Here is a 19,548-nt window from a genome sequence, read left to right on the forward strand (position 1 = left end):
GGAAAAGTAGCTGCTGCCTTCGCAACAGCTAATGGGGATCATAATAAAAACAAAAATACCTCTGAGCCAGCTGTTGCCTCTCTTGCGTGAGCATGACAGATATTATGGAGGAACCATGAGCTCACGTGGGAAAGCATGCTCACGCGAGAGAGGGAAAGCCCACTTACACAGACAGGAACCTTTCAAAAATGTTCAATGGTAAACAAACGGCCACACTCTAAGAATGAGGGGTTCAACAAGGGTTCTTCTAAGATCCTCAAAGTTCTTCAAAGAACCTTCTTCAAAGAACCTTCTTGGCACTGAAAATTGTCCCCAAAAGGTTCTTCCAAGAACCCATTGGAGGTGCGGTTCATTGAGGAACCTCATTAGTTCTTGCAGGAACCTAACTGCCCAACTGAAACATTTGGATTTTAATTTTAAAGGACAGCAGGTGCAGGCACTGAAAAATGTAAAGGTCTCCTCAATTTAAGTTATGGTTTGTCCCTGGTATCTAAATTCCTATTGTTTTACGATGATACCCTCTATCTTTTCATATTTGTGCAAATCTTCCTAAAACAGAAAATGGACACAATTCAATGGATATCAATCAACAGAGGTAAGAATATGTAGGCTATAAGAATATGTTGAAGGCTAGCTGTACTGAGTGCAGATGACTGAACTGCTCACTTTTGTGTCTGTAGGTATACAGATGAGGAGGCATACAAAGGTATGTCTATTGGTATTGGAATGTTATGCAGATCACGTTTAGTAAACTATCCACCATCTTTTATCCCATCTGCCCCCTGTCCTGTGAAGCCTCAAAGCATGCATGAGGATTTACATACATGTAGACTAGTAATTTGTTCAAAGTTCGGTCTGTGTTAAAATTCAAATTCACATTTGAGTTTCATGCTGGCTGAGACAGTGTCTAAATTTAGACTCACTCCACACATAGTAACATTTAGATTTCACATTGTTCTCAGACTATTATACAGCAAGCCTTTCATAACAATTTGTTTTGCCTGTGCTTATAGAAGTCACATGTGTTCATATGCACAAGTGTCGAGTTTTGTGTGTAAATCATTTGCCCAACGTGATGGTTTCAGTGCCCCTGTGAGAGACCCTTCAGGTCAAGAAACCCCGTTGGTAAGGTTAAAATGTAAGAGCAGTGATAACAGGAGGAAAACAAACAACACCGTTGGTCAAATTGATTAGTGTCTGTGTATTGGCGATGCATATGCACACAATGTTAATAATGCACCATGATGTCTATGATGTCTATCAAGAAGTAATACGTTTTGATCTATTAAGAAGTGTTGCTTTATCGACGAATATTTCGCCTTTTATTGTCCCTGCCGCCATATTGGAAAACCCTTCAACCCAGTGACATCATAAAGCGTGTTCCTTCCGTCCGATGCTGTGTAGACCTGATTCAACTGAATGTGAACTGCTAGGAGACAAAGCAATGAAGTAATCCCCCCCCCGGATCAATCAAATGTGTCGTATTTAACTGTTTAGTAACTGAAACATAAACCACGATTTCAAGGTATGTATACTATCTTGATCTAATATGATTTCTAGGGGTCTCCTTTTCTCTCTCCAAATAACGTCGTGAGTAATGTTCTGGGCTGATTCCGTTGGTCCTTCTGTTCCATTACCAGGGCACGATCTGGTTCTGTCTCACCAGGCAGGTTATGCCCTGTGTGGTTTAGCTAGCTGGCACGACCAGGGTCCGTACTGTATCGGACACTGTCCCCAATTAATAAATAGGCTGCTTCATATATGTAGTTGAAAGGCTAGTCGGTTTGGGAAATTATGGTTTCAGATTTCTGTTTTAGAAACCCGTGTGTGTGGTATATGTTTGTTTTTGTGTAGCTAGGTTTAATGTGATACCTAGTTAGCCTCTGACACTGACATTGTTATTAACTTGGCTGGCTAGCTAGGTTAGGATTAGCATTACCTAAATGGGCTCTAAATTATGAGTTGAGTTTGAAATAGCTAATAGCAAATAAATGTCACCTTAATCCTGGATGTTGCTCGTTAGCTAACTACCCGGAAAAGTAGTAGCCAGCTAGCTAACGTTGGATCAGGAAATAAGGCTACTGTAGCTACCTAGCTTTCACGCTAACTAGCAAGTTAGCAGTTGGATAACGTTCAAGCTAGAAAATGAGTATGATACTGCGGTAGCTATTTTGTCTAGATTCCAAACATAAATATGGTCCGATCACCTGTGAGATCGGATTATGTTTGTGGTTGCTACAATCTTGGCGAAACATTTGTGGTTTGCGGGTGGCTGCATGCATGAATAACGATTAATTCTCCATTTGTCTCTTGTTCTGGGTTAGTTAATCTTAATGAACACTCAATGTGCCTGTAATAAGCAGTTTTATTTGTAGACTAATTAAAGGCATTGTTGCTAATAAAATAAGGTTTACTTACTGGCAACCATGAAACCGATTATTAATTTGATAGCCTAAATCACAATACATTGTTATTGGTTATTTTTCAATCATACATTGGGAAATTATACTGATGATATCACATTAAATTATCATCATACCTACTTTGAATATTAATAAAATGTCACAAATTAATGTCAGACTATACATTTTGTCATAGATGGGGCTTAAAGGACCCCAAAGTTAAATTAATTGTTGGAAGCAATGCACACCAACATTGAAACCCATTTAAATTCAAATGTTTTGGGTGGGGTACCACCTACATAATGGTAGGCTAGTATCACTCTACACTCCTCAAACCCAACTCTGGACCTCAAAGCCCATTCCACTGCATTTTTGATTTTCCTCTCTAATCAGGGACTGATTTAGACTTGGGACACCAGGTGGGTGCAATTAATTATCAGGTAGAACAGAACCAGCAGGCTTCGGACCTCGTAGGGTAAGAGTTGAATACCCCTGCTCTACACTGTCGTACTGCTAAGCATGGCTAATATATAATATAACCTAACACATCTGTTTTAAGGGTAATGTGAGGTCCGTTGGGTTTGCTGCCTGACATGTAAACAGTTTCTAGTCTGTCAATTTGGTTTTATCTGCTATTTGCTGAAATATCAATGTTTATTGAATTTCTCTCATTCCAGATCCTACTAGAAAAGGTGGAAACTTCGACACATTCGTAAATGGAGAAAATGGACTACAAGCTTGCTCCTTCTGATCTGGACAAACAGACTGAAACGTTGATGTGAGAAATGCTCTCACACCCATGACTCATTAACTTTTGTCAAGCTGCATCAGATAATTTGATTTTCTCGCAGAACTTTGGTGAGCTAACATGGATGGAGAGGAAGACTTCTCTCTTAAGAGTGAAGAAGATGTAGTAGACTCAGAAACTAATGGCACAGAAAACAAGAAAAGAGAGGCAAAAGGAACATGTCTTAAAATTGAGGGGCAAGATGGCTACGTGTTTAAATCATACAGCATTACCCCCCATGACACTGCAGATGCAAAAACCTCCTGTCCATCTAAAACACTGGCTAAAGACTCTTCCCCCGTGGCTTCAATTCACGAGGAGGAACCAGACAATTTATGTATTTCTCAGGTTGTTGGACAATTTAAAATGAATGGGTCTGTCAATGAAACAGGTGAGGCATGTGACAAAGAGAACAATCTTAGGCCTACTTCTCCAGCCATTTCAAACAAAAGCCTAAATCTAAACACTGAGGTCAAGATAGAAAATGACACATCTGAACATATTGAGGAAGAGGATCCAAACAGTATGGAGGAGGGGACCCAAGAGGATGAAAGGTTATCATATGATAGTTCTGTAGGCCCCTTTGTTACAAGAGACAATACAGATGATTACAGTAGTATGCTTAGTGGGTACACAAGCACTCTTTATGATGTTGCGATGGATGCTGTCACTCAAAGCCTATTGTCATCCATGAGAAGTCCCGCTAATGCTAATCCCAGGAAGAAATCCCCTGCCTGGAACCATTTCTGCATATCTCCACGCGATAGTACCAAAGCAATCTGTATGTACTGTATGAAAGAGTTCAGTCGAGGTAAGAACGAGAAGGACCTCAGTACAAGTTGTTTAATGAGGCACGTACGAAGGGCTCACCCCACTGTGCTTTTACAAGATGGTGACCTCTCCTCAAACACTCTAACTGCTTCTGCTGCCTCATTGGTAATATCCCCCTCAAATTCCTCAAATAACGGAAGCCTGGCAGCTAGCATTACTACTCCCGCCGCACGAAAGAACTCCTCACCGTCCACCTCTTCAGCAGAGGGCTCTGACATATCATCATCCAAAGAAGTGTTACCAAAACTCGAACCAAAATTAGAAAAGGGTGCAAAAAACGACACTGGCACAGTCTCATCCTCACATTCCAACAACAACCATGAAGAAGCGGTGGATGGAGGTGGGTCTGAGCGCCTCGCTGCAACTCCTAAAAACTCAAGTTCTCGTAGAAGATCAGCTGTGTGGAAGCATTTCTACCTGTCACCTGCTGACAGTTCCAAAGCAGTATGCATACACTGCATGAATGAATTTAGCAGGGGTAAAAATGGAAAGGATTTGGGCACTAGCTGTCTGATTCGCCATATGTGGAGAGCCCACAGAGAAATTGTCATTGAAGAAAATGGACAGGGCTCCAACATCCCACCACCATATACAAACCCACCAACGCTATTGTCTCGCGCTCAGCTTCATCAGGACTCAGTAGTGGATGTTAAAAAAGAATCACTCTTCGCTCCATCCTCCCCAGAAACAATATCTGACGAAGTGCCCCATAACGAAGATGAAAGCATGGATGTGAAGGAGGAGTCTGACACAAACCAATTGGAACAGGATTCCTCCCTCAATCTCTGCTTTGGATTTCAAGATGAGGATGTTCCTTTACCTTCCTCACCATGCGATCTGTCCCTAGAGGGCTCAGGCCTGAAAGAGGATCCGGTGAGTTCAATCTTCCAACAAAACAAAAAAATCATGAAACGGGTGAAATCCGAAGTGTGGCACCATTTCATCGTCTCTCCAGGGGATCAGCTTAAAGCCCTCTGTCGATACTGCCCCTGTGTCATCAGCCGGGGGAAACGGGGCGACTTCGGAACCAGCTGTTTGATGAGGCATCTAATGAGAAGGCACCCTGATGTCCTCAAAAACCAAAAAAGTACAAACGATAAGGACTCCTCACCTCATCCCTACGCTATTCTCTCTGCCGCTGAGGCTGTTCCAGCCAAACTGACTAACAGCCCTGCCAAAGAGAAAAAGCCACATAACTCTGTGTTCAGTAAAAAGACATCAAAGTTGTGGAATCATTTTTCTATTTCCCCTTCCGATCCCACTAAGGTGGTTTGTTTGCACTGTAGCCGCACAATAAGTCGGGGGAAAAAGACGACAAACCTCGGAACTAGTTGTTTATTCAGGCACATGCAGAGATTTCATGGACATGTTCTTGAAAGTAACAGTACTATCTCAGGTGATGTGCCGTCTGCTGAAATTCACGTTAAACATGAACTCATGGACACATCTGTGTATGACGAAAACTGTGAAAGATTTGATGACTACCATCCGGTTGCCAAAAGAATCACCAAACTCGTTGCCGAAATGCTTGCACTGGATCTTCAGCCATCAGCCCTAGTAGAGAACACTGGTTTGAACCGATTACTGGAGTACCTTCAACCTCAATATTCTCTACCCTCCTCTTCATATTTCACCAGCATTGCCATACCAGACATGTATGAGAGGGTGAAGGAGGTTGTTGTCACACACCTGAAAGAGGCTGAGAGTGGTATCGTCCATTTCACAACAAGCATCTGGGTCACTAGCCAGACTCGGGAATTTCTGACTCTTACTGCCCACTGGGTTTCATACGAATCATGTGTTAGACCTCAGGGCGAGGACTTTCACTGCTCTGCTCTCCTCAGTGTGTCACAGATAGACTGTGACCATGACATGCTCAATATACAGAAGCAGCTCGAATACTTCTGGGACACCTGGATCAGCTCCTTAGGGCTGAAGAAAGGATTCACTGTAACCGACAACAATGCCATTGCAAACGTCCTGGAGGACAACGACCATGTCATCGTGCAGTGCTTTGGACACACCATAGACCTAATTGTGAGTGAAGCCATAAAGAGTCAGAGGATGGTTCAGAACCTTCTAAGCATCGCTCGGAAGATCTGTGAGCGCGTGTATCGCTCAGACAAAGCAAAGGAGAAGTTGGCAGAACTGCAGAAGGTTTACCAGTTACCTGAAAATTGCCTCATCCAGGACGTTCCCTCAAAATGGAGGACATCCTTCTTCATGCTTGAACGTCTGGTGGAACAAAAGAAAGCGGTCGACGAGATGTCGATAGAGTGCAACTTCAGGGAAATGATCAGTTGCGACCAATGGGAAGTGATGCTGTCGGTGTGCAATGCGTTGAAGCCCTTCGAAGTGGCCTGCAGGGAGATGAGCAATCGCACTGCCACTCTGGGTCAAGTCATACCACTGATACACATCCTCAACCGGAAGATAGACATGCTCTTCGACGAGACGATGGGCATCGACAACATGCTCAAGTCTCTGAAGGAAGCGATGGTGAGTAAGATGTCATCAACCCTACGCAACCCCAGGTACACGTGGGCGACTATGTTGGACCCGCGGTACAAGGCTTCCTTGTTCACGGAGGAAGAGGCGGAACAATGCAAACAAGACCTCATCAGTGAACTTCAGGTGTCCCTTTCTACCTCAATTGAGACACAGCCTTCACTATCCAACGGATGTGGTGGGGAGGTCCCAACGTCATCAAATAGCTCTCCCTCAAACAACAAGGACAACCTCTGGGCACTCATGGATGACATCAGACACAAGATAAAACAGGAGGACAAGCCAAAATCATCAGAGCTGGCAGTGCTGGAATACTTGGAGGAGGACATACTTGATCAAAGCTGTGATCCACTGGACTATTGGAACCTGAAGAAGTTACTGTGGCCTGACCTTGCCAAAGTCGCTGTCCGCTACGTGGGCTGCCCTCCCAGCATTGTCCCAGCAGAGATTCTGTTCAGCACAGCCAGTGTGAACTGTGCTCTGAATCAGCCCATGCCATTACTAGAAAACATGGAGGGGCTTCTCTTTCTAAAGGTCAACCTACCGTTAATTTATTATCAGCACTGATTAAAACCATTGCTTATGAGGAGCTCCTTATCAAGGTCCAATTCATAGAACTGTGAAATGACCCTTTTAGATTCAGGGGTAACTAAAGGAGAATAGATATGAGGTTCATTTTCAAAACATGAATGCATTTGGAATTGTTAATTGCATTTTTGTGTACTACTGTTGAAACACTTTAGAACTTGCATCAGTCAGCAACGTGTCAGGGAGGGAGGGGTGTATTTAGCAGTAGGGGTTGTGAATATTTGTTCTTGTCTTTTTTTCAATGTCAAAGTTGTCTTCTCTCTCCTTGTGCCTTATCTAAAACTAATTCAGGTCAAAATGCTGTAAATACTTGTGCAAATCAAGTCTCTCAATTTAAATGGCTTAATTTTAGAAACAATGCTGGGTTTTTTTTCTAAATGAACACATGGCCCAAAAATAAATGCTGTGACTGAAAGATGTTAAGTTTTGTTATTTAATTATTTCATTGTGAATTTGTGGCTCATGGTACTGTTGATTTAGAGATTGCTTTAACTTGCTGAAATATTTAATATTATGCAAGATATTGCTGTTTCAGAAGCAATTTGTTGGAAAATGTCTTTAGCACAATTTTAAGCTTATTTAAGGGATTAAATTATGGGTTGTCAAGTAATGTACATATGTATAAATAATGATTTCTGAACTTAATTTGATAAACGTGGAAGCTTCCAGACTGGAGCCATGCAATTTGTTGTCATTTGTAAATAAAGATTTCTTATGTAATCCTTTGTTCCTGGTTTGTTTTGTATACAAAAATTGGACCTGTTCGGTAGTGGACATTGTAGCAAAAAAAAAATCTTACTAGAAAAGTTCAGGCACCACCTGCCAGTTTCACTTAGTATTCTCCCTACAAAACATCACACTGTCATGGAACAGTCACCAGGGAATGTTTAAATGTAACCTCTTGAAACATCTAATAGTGCCTCAAGTACTTCCTTGTAAGTCAACACACAGGACAATGTATTTCACGTTTCCTCAGTTTTATTCCAAAGCTCACGACGAGCAGTTTTGTTCATATAGGAAACTATAAACACATTAAAATGGATCAATAGCATAATGAGTTCTTTGAACTTATTTCAGAAAAAGAAATGCACTGTTTTGAAGGATGGCAGTTATTGAACTGGGGTTATCTGACCATGTTTGAAGGAAGTGTTCGACAGTAAACCAGTTACCTGGTTTGGTGGAGTATAATTGGAGGATAAGTATTGTCATGGATCATTTTCAGTTGAAGTAATGAAAGGCCTATATACACTTTCTTTGCATGTGAATGGAGATCTAAGTTAGCATAGCCAGACACGTTGTAGTCTTTTACATATTACAAATAAAGCAGGTGATCTATCAGTTTACCCTACCAATACCTGGCTCCAACCAACTTATAGCCCAAAAGAGTGATTGACTGTTCTGTTTTCAATACACTGCAATTTAGTTTTGGTTATTTACAATTTGGTCATGAGAAAATACTAAATCCTGAAAAACGACATCACTGTCAGTTCAACTGGGATACTCAGGGTTGGGTACTCTTTCTAGCAACACCAGTTTGTCTCCCAGGTTTATACTGAAGAAAGGAAACTGAAAGGCATTCAACAACATGTTGCTGTAACCTTGGATGAAGGCCAAAGGCATGTGGGAGTCTTTGAGTAGTGCTATCTGAGTGGCATTGGCCTCCATCAGAACATGGGAGTAGGTCTTCATATCAGGGTGTCCAGGGCCAACGTCTTCTCTCTTGTCATACCTGACAATAGAACACAAAGCTGAATCCTTAGAATGCCTTTAGAAGTTTGGAAACAGTTATATTCCAGAGTAGAATACCTAGTCAAACTAACCTCCAGTTTCTGTTCAGTTCTAAGAAACGTGACACTCCAGTTTGGGCAGCAAATACATCAATATGAACAGAGACATCTGAGGAGAAGCAATTGATTACATACAGCCTTTAATCAGTGTTTCTGCAACCATGATACTTCCCTTACTGTCTGATATACATTTTTTTATAACCTCTTACCAAGGGATATAGTGAAAAGATAAATAGGTGGATAAACACTGATAGCAGCGAGTAAATTAACGCTCGCTACTATACATAATACATGTTTCCGCAAAAGGTGGTGAAATGCTTGCTAAAAGAAAGGTGTGTAAACATTGTTTACCCTCCACTACATCACTGCTCTTACCTGATGTAGATGGTACTAGTTTATGTAGTACCTGCATCCCCCTGCCTCCAGGGTAGTTGTGATGGGACACGTACAGTGATATGCTGGAATATGCAGCATTTGTCACCAACTGGCCAACCACGATTAAGGAGCCAAGTTTATACATCCAAGATTTGTGGTAGTTGTTCAGACTGTAGGACCGAGAATTGAAAAGGTTCAACATTATTAAATAATGTGGTTTCTCTGTCCACACTTAAAGCCCACCGCATGTCCCCCGAAAGACAATTGAACTGTGACTCCAACATCCTGAAGGCCAAAAATGTCAACAAGCACTAATCATGTTTTTTTTCAACATTATACTAAACCTCCCTGAACAGACAACACTCATGCCAATAACAGCCTCTCTCCTTACATGAAGGAGCAGCCCCGTGCAGCCACTATATTCAGCACAGGGAAGGTGTAGAGGATAAAGCGTAGCTCCTTATGGGGCAGGAAAGAGTAGAGCAGGATAAATCCTACAGTAGGCAGCAGCAGGGTGCGCGTCCGTCTGTCCAGCAGGCCTAGGGGGACGAACAGCACTGTGCAGCCCAGGGCACGGGGTAGAGCAGAGTAGAAGTACCACAGAAAGGGGGAGGTTTACTGGAGAAGAAAGTCAAGGAAAGATAGCAAGTTGTTGTTTTCAGATCAAAAGTGGGCTCTCCGTGATGAGTGGAAAATGACCCCATTACTTTTATAATATTATCACAAACGTTGATACTAACTCAGAATTGATCAAGGAGAAGCAGGTGTCAAGCTGCGTTGCATGATTTAATTAGTTGACTGTGTGGGCATTGTTGTTATGGGTTAATAACAAGCATTTAGTGAAGTGAAGGATATTCCCCAGTTGGAGCTCTTGTTCAGGATGGTGTTGTACAAGAGTACCTGGCCCTCGGGCCAAAGCAGCTTATTCCAGAAGAATGAGTCAATGCAGACAGTCAAAGCTGAAAGAGAGAAGATAAAATTAGACGTTTATCTAAAGAGCACATATTTATAACACTTCTAATCCTGAAAAACTACAGGGTATGTATGCATTTGTTCCAGGCAAGCTACAGCACACCTGACTACTATAGCCTAGTCAGCTATGTTAGTGCTGGAGCAAAAGCCTGCACACCATGTAGTTATCTAGGACCATAATTAGTGTTGCTGATAACAGATTTACCTAGTGACAGAGCACCTGCAGGAATGGCATAGTAGAACAGTTGAAGGATCCCCAGCCTCCTGCTCAGTAGTGACATGAGCAGCATAAGACCCAGGTAGAGACACAGTTCTGATCTAAACACGATGATGACGAGAGCAGAGAGACAGATGAAGGACCCATACCTCTGCCCCATCCATGCAGTGAACGCCAACAGGACTAGGAAGAAAACAGAACAGACCATTTAACTGCATTTGATTATCAGAGAAACTGCTGGAAGAAAGGACTTAAAATAGACTATATACACAAAATTACGTGGACACCCCTTTAAATTTGTGGATTCAGCCATACCCGTTGCTGACAGGTGTATAAATTGAGCACACAGCCATGCAATTTCCATAGACAAATATTGGCAGTAGAATCATCTTACTGAAGAGCTCACTGACTTTCAACGTGGTACCATCATGTAGTGTATTTTAAAAGGTGCTACACCTAGAATTGTTCACCAACAGTATGTGTAAGCTAGGTTAATTGCAACAGCACTAGGCTCCAGTCAAAACAAATCTCACCGCATTCCATTTTGATGTAACATGAGACTTGTAATTGAGCCTTACTTTCAGTTTTGGTTCACCAGCTTTAAAACAGCTGTACAAATTATATTTTTTGTTATCGAAAATATATTTCACATTGATTTAGATGGTACAATGACTCCCTACAATATGCCGTGCTTGTTTTCTCACTGAAATTGAGAGAACAGTGTAGAATTATAGCAACCAGGAAATGGCAGAGCGATTTTTACATTGGCCACTTGATCCAATACATAACCACAAAGTCAAAACAGCTTTCCCATTTTGACAACAGGTGCCACTCGGCGGGAGAAATCAATAGGCGAATATCACAGCCAATCACAACACTGCGGGTAAGTAATACTGTGAAACATTACCATACCCCTATTACTGCTGATATATTATGGACATTATCTGAAATTACAATGCAAAAAAATCCTTTCTGTAGCACCTAACACATTGGTGGACATTTTTATTATAGATTTTATCCTACATGAGGCTTGTCTCCAATAGTATTTACATCAAGATTTTCATCCAAGAAATGTTTATACTATAGTCATGTCATATATATATATATATATGTGTCTCTTACCTATTGGCAGTGCAAATACATTGGGGAGGGGTCTCGTGCTGTAGAACATGAGATGGAACTGTGAGGCGCAGGTGAGACAGAACAGTCCCGCAACTGTCGACCCGAACTGCCTCCGAACCTCCCTCTGCATGCGCCATAGAGCTAATGTCACACACACTCCCAGGCAACCTCGCGCTGGACAGCAAAAAGGTACACATCAATACATTTGAGTAAGTGGACTGATTTATGACAGACCTGTCAAGCTGTACTTGATTTAGTTTGTCTGGCACTATGGAAACAATTGAGTAGTCCCAAAAGTGAAAAATCTATTGGACCCAGGTCTTCTCTATTGCACTGCTATTGTTTATGGATATCATATAATAGCAGCAAGACTTACCCATCAGTTGTGTGTAGAATTTGGAAGCCTCCAGTAGTGACAGCAGGTAGCACAATGGGGAGCATGCCGTTGATATGAACACAGCACCAAGGAAAGTCCGTGGCACCACACCAGGGAATTCATGGTGGTCATACTGGTGAGACAGTTGGAAGACAATGTCAACATCAGCAATGGAGTTCTGTCATTTAATTTTTTTTTTTTTTTAACCAGGCAAGTCAGTTAAGAACAAGTTCTTATTTACAATGATGGCCTAAACCGGCCAAACCCGGACGACGCTGTGCCAATTGCGCGCTGCTCTATGAGACTCACAATCACAGCCGGATGTGATGCAAGTCTGGATTCGAACTAGGTACTGCAGTGACGTCTTTTGTACTGAGATGCAGTGTTTTACACCACCGCGCCACTCGGGAGCCTAAACTATTTGTCATTGTTTAGGTGGGCACAAAATGACTCACGTGCAGGTAATGTTGTAGAAAGCGTTATCAAGAGATGAAAAATATAGTGTAACTGTCAACAAGCATTTGCACCATGCATATGTAAAGATGATTAGCTAACTTTTAGCTAGCTACCGTTAAAGCTAGTTGGCTGTTGTATGCGTAACTCTGTCTTACCTTTTCAAAATCAAGTCTGTGATAAAGAATATCATGCACTGCTTGTAAGTTGAAACTCTCTTCAACTTTTGTAAAAGGACAAATAAACAAATGTAATAGAGCCACCGAAATGAGTAAAAACAACAGTGATTTCCCAGACGCAGACCTCTTCTCTGCCATGACGTGAAAGTATATAGGAAGTTGACGCCTGCGCAAAAATATGGAAACGTTAATTTATTTTTCCACGTGGGTAGAATGAAGACGGGTGTACCGCGCGTGGCAGAATATCATTGGTACTTACAGTGATTGATGGGCAAAATGGCAAATCACGACAAGCCACAATCGTACCAAGAGCCTGTCCCGAAAAAAGTAGCTATTTTTTTTCTACCTGCATGTACATATTATTTTCGAATGTTTTGCATAGATAACGCTAGCTGACTTCCAATAAATTGTTTTATATGTGGCTAGACTCTGTGCTGCATGTTTTCAGGGATAGGAAGTTTGCTGGCAAGTAGCTAAGGTATAACGTTAGCTATGATGTGAAACTTCGAGTCATTCAACTGCTATCCAACTACTGTAGCTATCCAGAATGCTATCGCTCAGTCAATTATTGTGGCTATTTTGTAGCCTAGCTTGTATTTTACTATCACAATGCACCTATGCAAAAGACTTAAAAAGCTCATGTAATACCTGCAAACAGATAGCTGATAACTTCATTAAGGTAAGTTTGAAATGTTCTTCTGTGCATCATTTGCCTTGGCTAGCTGGGCAGTACTATCAATTGGTCTGATTCAAACCACAATCAATTGATGTGCTTTTATTTACCAGTGGGCAACCAATGATGGTGTATTGTGCTTGAAATGCATTAATGTAACTAAGTCCTCCTCTTCTGACCTTGATGTAGGCTATGTAATATGACTGAGCATCATAACACCGGTATACTAGTGAGTCAACTAACGTTAGTCAATTAACGTTAGACCAGTTTATAATGTGGGAGTCAGACCAAATAACTAGCTAACATATGTGTTCTCTTTACACCCAGATTATCAGACAGTGCTGTAGTACATTTTCACCATTGATCAAATGACTGCCATAATCTGTGTCTGGTTAGCTAGTCTTCATCCTCACACTACTGTACCAACAGGGATTGGACCGAACAAAAAAGCAGAACTTTGGTGGAGGAAACACCGCTTGGGAGGAGAGGGCACTTTCCAAATATGAGACGAGGTAAGATTCCTGTACACCACTCATCACACAAACGATTCCCCCTAATGCTGGACTGTTGCTGTGTTTATCACATCTGTTTGCTCTGATCAGTGATTGCTAAACCTATTTGTCATGCTGACCAAGACCACGTATTCTCTGTTGACCCAGTGGCACAATAGAAGCTGATTTCGCTGTCTCCTCTTCCCTTTCCCTCCACCCCCTCTCCTCAGTGAGATCCGCCTAGTTGAGATTCTGGAGAATCTGTGTGACAGCAGCAGCTTTGACTGTAACCACATGGTAGAGGAGCATGAGGACCACTTTGAGACCTGGTGGTTCAAGAGGTGAGTACTTGACCTGAGTGCTCAGCTAGAACAAGAGGGCAGCACATGTCCCATTAGCGCAAAAACCCTAACTTACTTAGGCCTTTTACTTCTCCTGGAGCATAGGCCATTGAGATTTCATGACCCCATATCACTATATTTGTCCTTGTGGAATATCTGAACTTCCAGGCTACAAGTCTATTGTGTATTGTGATTTGACATCTCGCTCTTCCAATCCAGGCAAAATAAGCATCCTGATCTGTATAAGTGGTTCTGCATTGATACCATCAATGTGTGCTGTTTGAAGGGAACATTTGGCCCTGATTGCAATGGTAAAGATATACTCCTCCAAAACCACATTTATTTGACTAATACCAACCAGCCATGGGTGAATGAGAATCATCTGTTTCCTTCTTACAGCCTGTGTGGGGGGTTCTGAGAGGCCTTGCCATGGCAACGGTGTGTGTGACGGTGATGGAACACGAGGGGGTAATGGCAGGTGCAACTGTGACCATGGTTACAACGGGGAGTTCTGTCTGGATTGCATCGACGGATACTTCAATGAAATTAGGAACGACACGTTTTCACTATGCACAGGTACTTGGTTTATTATGTTTGCATGTTATTTTTTAACAATGATTTACACATCCATTCCTTTCAGATCTAAGCATTGTGCCTAGGGGACAGGCTAGGGGTGTATTTGAAGCAGGGCATGCATCTCAGACCACCTTTCCCACTCAATCCCCTACACTACAGAGTGCCACTCCTCCTGCAAGACCTGCACTGGTCTAACCAATGAGGACTGTGAGAAGTGCAAGACTGGCTGGGTGGAAGATGACGAGGGGGCCTGTCTTGGTGAGAGAGACATTTTTATACTTTTCCGTGGCATAATAAGTACTTTCCCTGTCATGAATTTGACATCATGATCAAATTCACTTTTCCTGTTGCTTCTCATTGTGTGACACTAGATGTGAACGAGTGCTTGAACGACCCTCCTCTCTGCAAAGAGGATCAGTACTGTCTGAACACAGATGGCTCGTTCTCCTGTAATGGTACTGTAAAGCTGGTTTACTACTTAGTGAGAGGACCATATTTACTATGTTGTTGGATGCATAAATCTATTGTATTAGGGTCTGAAAATATAAACATGTATACTGACTAAGCTATTTGTAATAAACTTTAAACAAGTATTAACATTTGACCTCTGTGTTCTCCTCTCTGGCAGGCTGTGACAAGGTGTGTTCAGGCTGTACTGGGGCAGGGCCTGATAAGTGCCAGAGCTGTGCTCCTGGATACCAGGACACAGAGGGCACCTGCACAGGTAGGGAGTCATGGGTAACTGCATACGTGGAGTGTGTCTGAAAGTGGGCTTTGAAAAACAAGTGGGAGGATCAACACGAGTTGTATCGAAAAGTAACCGCTTGCTTGCTGCTTCCTTGTAGCATTTTAGCTAAGCCTAACCCCTTTCCTAACCTAAACCTCATTCTCCTAACGTACCACGTTACTTTTCCTAACATACCTAACCGGCTTTGCTAAAATGCTACAAGGAAGCAGCCACGCAAAAGTCTTGAGTGGCAACCAATCTGCCCACTTTTTTTCCAACAACGCCCACTTTCAGTCACTTTCCACATATGCAGTTACCCACACTTGGAGCTAGGACATCTCACCTTACACTGTGGCCCTGGTAGAATACTAAGGAAGTATCTTCCTTTCCTCTCTCCCTCCCTTCATCACTTCTTTGTCAATTGATATATTATTTTATCCTTCTTTCCCTCCCTGATGTTGCCACCGTCAGTTGTCCAGCCTGTGTACCCTGTTGGCCAGTAACAGAGAGGCAATAGTCTTGGACATAGAGTAACTCGTCCACAATGGAAGTACCTTAAAGGCAGGGCGATACATTGCATTACCACTCGCAATGCTATCCCTACATTTCTCTACATGCTAAATCTAGATCCATGTTTTAGCAGTCAGATACTTTGCTTAAGTATACTTTTTATGCTCTAAAGATGCACTATGCAGAAATCGCTCCGCCATTGCCTGGTTGCTGAAATTCTATTTGTTTGCCTAATTTCAGTTTGTGACATGACAAGCAAGTATAGTGTCGAATCATTGTACCATCTAAACTGCTGTGAAATTTATTTTCCATAACCAAAAATATTGTATTTTCAGCTGTTTGAAGCTGGTGTACAAAACCAAAAGTAAAATACTTAAAAACAGGAAGCATAGAAATGACAAATATGGAACAGATCTACCGCTTCATAGACTTGCTTCCAATGAGAATGACAGATCTGTAACTCACATTTCTATGTGAATTTGGTCGGGTCACCCCAAAAAGTAACATATTGCATCTTTTAATGAAATGGGAATGACATGGATGTTGTTGAATGCTTATTGACATGCTCTTAACTCCTTGGCGGTCTGACGTTTAAGATGAGGGAGGACGATTATTTGTTTTATGAGCATGGCCTTATTTCTATTACAGCATATTGGATGACTGTCATTCATATTTTATTCACCTAACAGCGATCAGTTTAGGCTACTGCATAATACTCAAATTTAGCAAACGAGAGTTTCTTTTGGACAAATTTAGGTATATTTATCCCCATTCCGTTCGCTTCCGTTTTAAATGTTTTTCAACAGAATTGCCGGAATGAATACTTTCATAGCACTTAGCACATAGCACTTTCATAGCAGCCACATACGAACAGCATGATAATTTTGCGCTTTGTATAATTTCTTCTCGCATCTAAGTACTCTCCTCCTCACTTTTTCACTTCCCTTGTGGATTTCAGTGCAAAACACATCAGCTGTCTGTGACCAGGCGGAAGAAAAACTTTCCAAGCAACACCTTCATATCATAACCGCTACACACAGCCTACATTGTTGTCACCATATTAGCGAATGTCATTGCCAACACATTAGTAAATCTGCTACAATTATGCAGTTCAGCAGTTGAACCAGCAGGTCCTGGTGGCATTAAATTAATACAACTAAAAGCTTACCTTGACTTGGAAGAGTTCCAGTGTTGGATAGCCATAGCTAGCTAATTAACATAGCAGCCCTCTCTGTTTCAGTGTAGGCTAAACTAGCTAGCTGCTTTCGCCAGCAAAGTGAAAATGAAAGAAATACAACTATATATAGCTAGCTCTCTTGTTTCTCCTTCATTTTTCAAGAAATTAATTTGTTCTTAACTGTTCAGCTATTGTCTTTCTATCTTCGAGTCAACTACTCACCACTTTTTATGCACTGCAGTGCTAGCTAGCTGTAGCGTATGCTTTCAGTACTAGATTCATTCTCTGATCCTTTGATTGGATGGACATGTCAGTTCATGCTGCAAGAGCTCCGATAGGTTGGAGGACGTCCTGCAGAAGTTGCCATAATTACTGTGCAAGTCTTTGGAATGGGTTGAGAACCATGAGCATTCTAAGTTTTGTATTGAAGCCCGTGTACTCAGAGAACGGAAACTAGCTGACCTCCGGCTACACCATCGTGCTACCCTACAGAGTGCTGTTGGGGCTACTGTAGACCTTAATTTCAAAGAGTGCGTTTTCATCAATTATTTGGTGACGTGAATATATTTTGTATAGTTTTTATGTAAAAAGGATAACTTGTTTTAAGGTTTCACTTTTTTATGAAATTCACTGAGGATGGTGCCGTTTGTTACTATACAAATACTTTGCCAACTGCTGATGTAAAAGAGCTTTATAAAACGTCTCTGTCTGAACCTTATCTCCAAAACAAACTTTTCAGGAAATTGAAAAAAAATGACCGTATTTTCCCATTACCGAACATACAATTATAAAACTTCAGAAGCTATTTTGAATACATTCTTGGTTATAGAGTCATGAAATTAGTACACTGAGGGAAGTTAATGCTTTCAATAAATGTAAACATTTTTAATAATTGGCAGAAATTGAGTAATCAGACAGTGCTGAAATCCAATTTGATGGTTGATCTGTTCTCTGTTTAGATGTGAACGAGTGTGAGCAGCCTGACGCTGTGTGTACTGCGGAGAACCAGGAGTGTGTGAACAACAAAGGAAGCTACATCTGTATCTGTGCCAGCAGTTACGAGAAACAGGAGGGAGTCTGTGTCAAAATACCCGAGCCAGGTAATCAATAATAAGTTTTGACTAGTTGATTTATGATTTTAAAATGCATTTTATACATGACAACACACTTTAATTGAGTGTAGTCAGTTATCTTGTGTTATTAAATTATTGTTTTATGTAACTGCATTCTGCATAATAAGTCATGTTGACCACAACCATGAATTAAATTAAATCCGAATTAAATCCAAATCAAATCACTCTGACTTGGCAGGTTAAGTACACTGTAGTTACTACTACAGTAACAGTAAACTCTCTATGAAATACTGCAGGTGCAGTTGTATCAGATGACTCTTGGTTCTCTTGGTTGACACTGTATTTGACATCAGTGCATGATCAAGCAAGTATGTGTTTGAAGATTTTCTCAAATTCTATGTCCACAATGAGGTCATTCATTTTGCAGCATACACTATACATAAAGACAAAATAAACACCATAAGGAAAGGATATTGTTTTACATGAGTTGAGGGGTGTGGGACTTCCAGCGCTGGTCAGTTATTTTCAAGTGCTTGGGGTTTTGTCTTTGTTACCTTCAGAGGAGAATGAGGAGGCGGCTGAAACGGTGAAACATCCAGAAGAGCACGTGGACCTTTGACTTTAGGAAATGAACCAATCGGAGCAAACCAGGAAGAGCATTTGGAGTAAAAAATGTATTAGGTGGGTGTGACCTGTGAGACTACATCCCTACAGCTCACAGCATTAAAATATCTTGAGGCCACTACTTTTAAATAACTACATGGCAGTTATTGAACACTTGACATGCATACTGCACTCTTTAGACTTTTATACCTGTGGATTATAGATGGACAGCCAACAGAATGGCTGAGAAAATAAAGATTCAACCCCCAAGTACTCTGGTTCTTGATTTTGCTGTGGTTAACCCAACAAGTGTTGTCTGTTATTGTCTGGTTTGTATATTCATGCAGGATTTTAACGTAATTCAAATAAAGTTTTTGAGAACAGAAATGATGGATCTTTCTGGATTAGCAGTGCCTAAAACATCCTCTTGGGGGCAGTCAATGCAATTCAAATACTGTTGTTGTAGTTTTCAAAATTGAACACAAAGTGGCACCCTAACCACATAGAATAAATCTCAAATCAGCTGTTAGTTGGATGAATCGGCAGAATGAAACGTACTGGTTTTGTTTGAGATGAAATGGATGAAATGTGGTATTATTTTAGGGTTAGGCAATTGAAAAGATTGACGACCATGTCTTGTGGATGAACTAGTGAAATGTGTATGTTTTATTATGAACCTGATCCTAAATCATCAAATCAACTGTTATCTGCTCCTGATCAAAGGCCACATATCCCACTAACCTGCTTCTCACCCGCCTAAGGAATGACGTAAGCTGTTAT

At 41.4% G+C, this 19,548-nt stretch overlaps 3 protein-coding genes across 3 annotated transcripts; 2 read left to right on the forward strand and 1 right to left on the reverse strand.

The window, feature by feature from the left end:
- Positions 1–1,182: 1,182 nt before the first annotated feature.
- zbed4 (zinc finger, BED-type containing 4) lies at positions 1,183–7,836 on the forward strand. The gene is made up of 2 exons (XM_029742310.1): positions 1,183–1,525; positions 3,080–7,836. The coding sequence occupies exon 2, from the start codon at positions 3,271–3,273 to the stop codon at positions 7,093–7,095; it is 3,825 nt and encodes a 1,274-aa protein (XP_029598170.1). The 5' UTR covers positions 1,183–1,525; positions 3,080–3,270; the 3' UTR covers positions 7,096–7,836.
- Positions 7,837–8,076: 240 nt separating this feature from the next.
- Positions 8,077–12,759, reverse strand: alg12 (ALG12 alpha-1,6-mannosyltransferase). The gene is made up of 9 exons (XM_029742311.1): positions 12,577–12,759; positions 11,966–12,098; positions 11,590–11,763; positions 10,456–10,650; positions 10,134–10,237; positions 9,670–9,893; positions 9,279–9,448; positions 8,937–9,012; positions 8,077–8,845 (listed from the first exon to the last, which is right to left on the reverse strand). The coding sequence occupies exons 1-9, from the start codon at positions 12,733–12,735 to the stop codon at positions 8,605–8,607; spliced, it is 1,476 nt and encodes a 491-aa protein (XP_029598171.1). The 5' UTR covers positions 12,736–12,759; the 3' UTR covers positions 8,077–8,604.
- Positions 12,760–12,923: 164 nt separating this feature from the next.
- creld2 (CRELD disulfide isomerase 2) lies at positions 12,924–19,155 on the forward strand. The gene is made up of 11 exons (XM_029742312.1): positions 12,924–13,276; positions 13,700–13,782; positions 13,992–14,102; positions 14,322–14,413; positions 14,502–14,678; positions 14,838–14,936; positions 15,050–15,133; positions 15,307–15,402; positions 18,052–18,192; positions 18,462–18,533; positions 18,726–19,155. The coding sequence occupies exons 1-11, from the start codon at positions 13,145–13,147 to the stop codon at positions 18,782–18,784; spliced, it is 1,146 nt and encodes a 381-aa protein (XP_029598172.1). The 5' UTR covers positions 12,924–13,144; the 3' UTR covers positions 18,785–19,155.
- The last annotated feature ends 393 nt before the right edge of the window (positions 19,156–19,548 follow it).

The sequence above is a fragment of the Salmo trutta genome, chromosome 40 (assembly GCF_901001165.1).
Source record: "Salmo trutta chromosome 40, fSalTru1.1, whole genome shotgun sequence".
Classification (NCBI taxonomy): domain Eukaryota; kingdom Metazoa; phylum Chordata; class Actinopteri; order Salmoniformes; family Salmonidae; genus Salmo; species Salmo trutta.

Coding starts and splice junctions, on each gene's coding strand:
- alg12 (XM_029742311.1), bottom strand. CDS start 12,735: ATGGCAGAGAAGAGGTCTGCGTCTGGGAAATCACTGTTGTTTTTACTC. Junction 12,099..12,576: donor ACAGACTTGATTTTGAAAAG/GTAAGACAGAGT, acceptor CTGTCTCACCAG/TATGACCACCATGAATTCCC. Junction 9,013..9,278: donor ACTAGTACCATCTACATCAG/GTAAGAGCAGTG, acceptor GCTTCTCCTCAG/ATGTCTCTGTTCATATTGAT.
- creld2 (XM_029742312.1), top strand. CDS start 13,145: ATGCTATCGCTCAGTCAATTATTGTGGCTATTTTGTAGCCTAGCTTGT. Junction 15,134..15,306: donor TGGCTCGTTCTCCTGTAATG/GTACTGTAAAGC, acceptor CCTCTCTGGCAG/GCTGTGACAAGGTGTGTTCA. Junction 18,534..18,725: donor ATCAGTGCATGATCAAGCAA/GTATGTGTTTGA, acceptor TGTTACCTTCAG/AGGAGAATGAGGAGGCGGCT.
- zbed4 (XM_029742310.1), top strand. CDS start 3,271: ATGGATGGAGAGGAAGACTTCTCTCTTAAGAGTGAAGAAGATGTAGTA.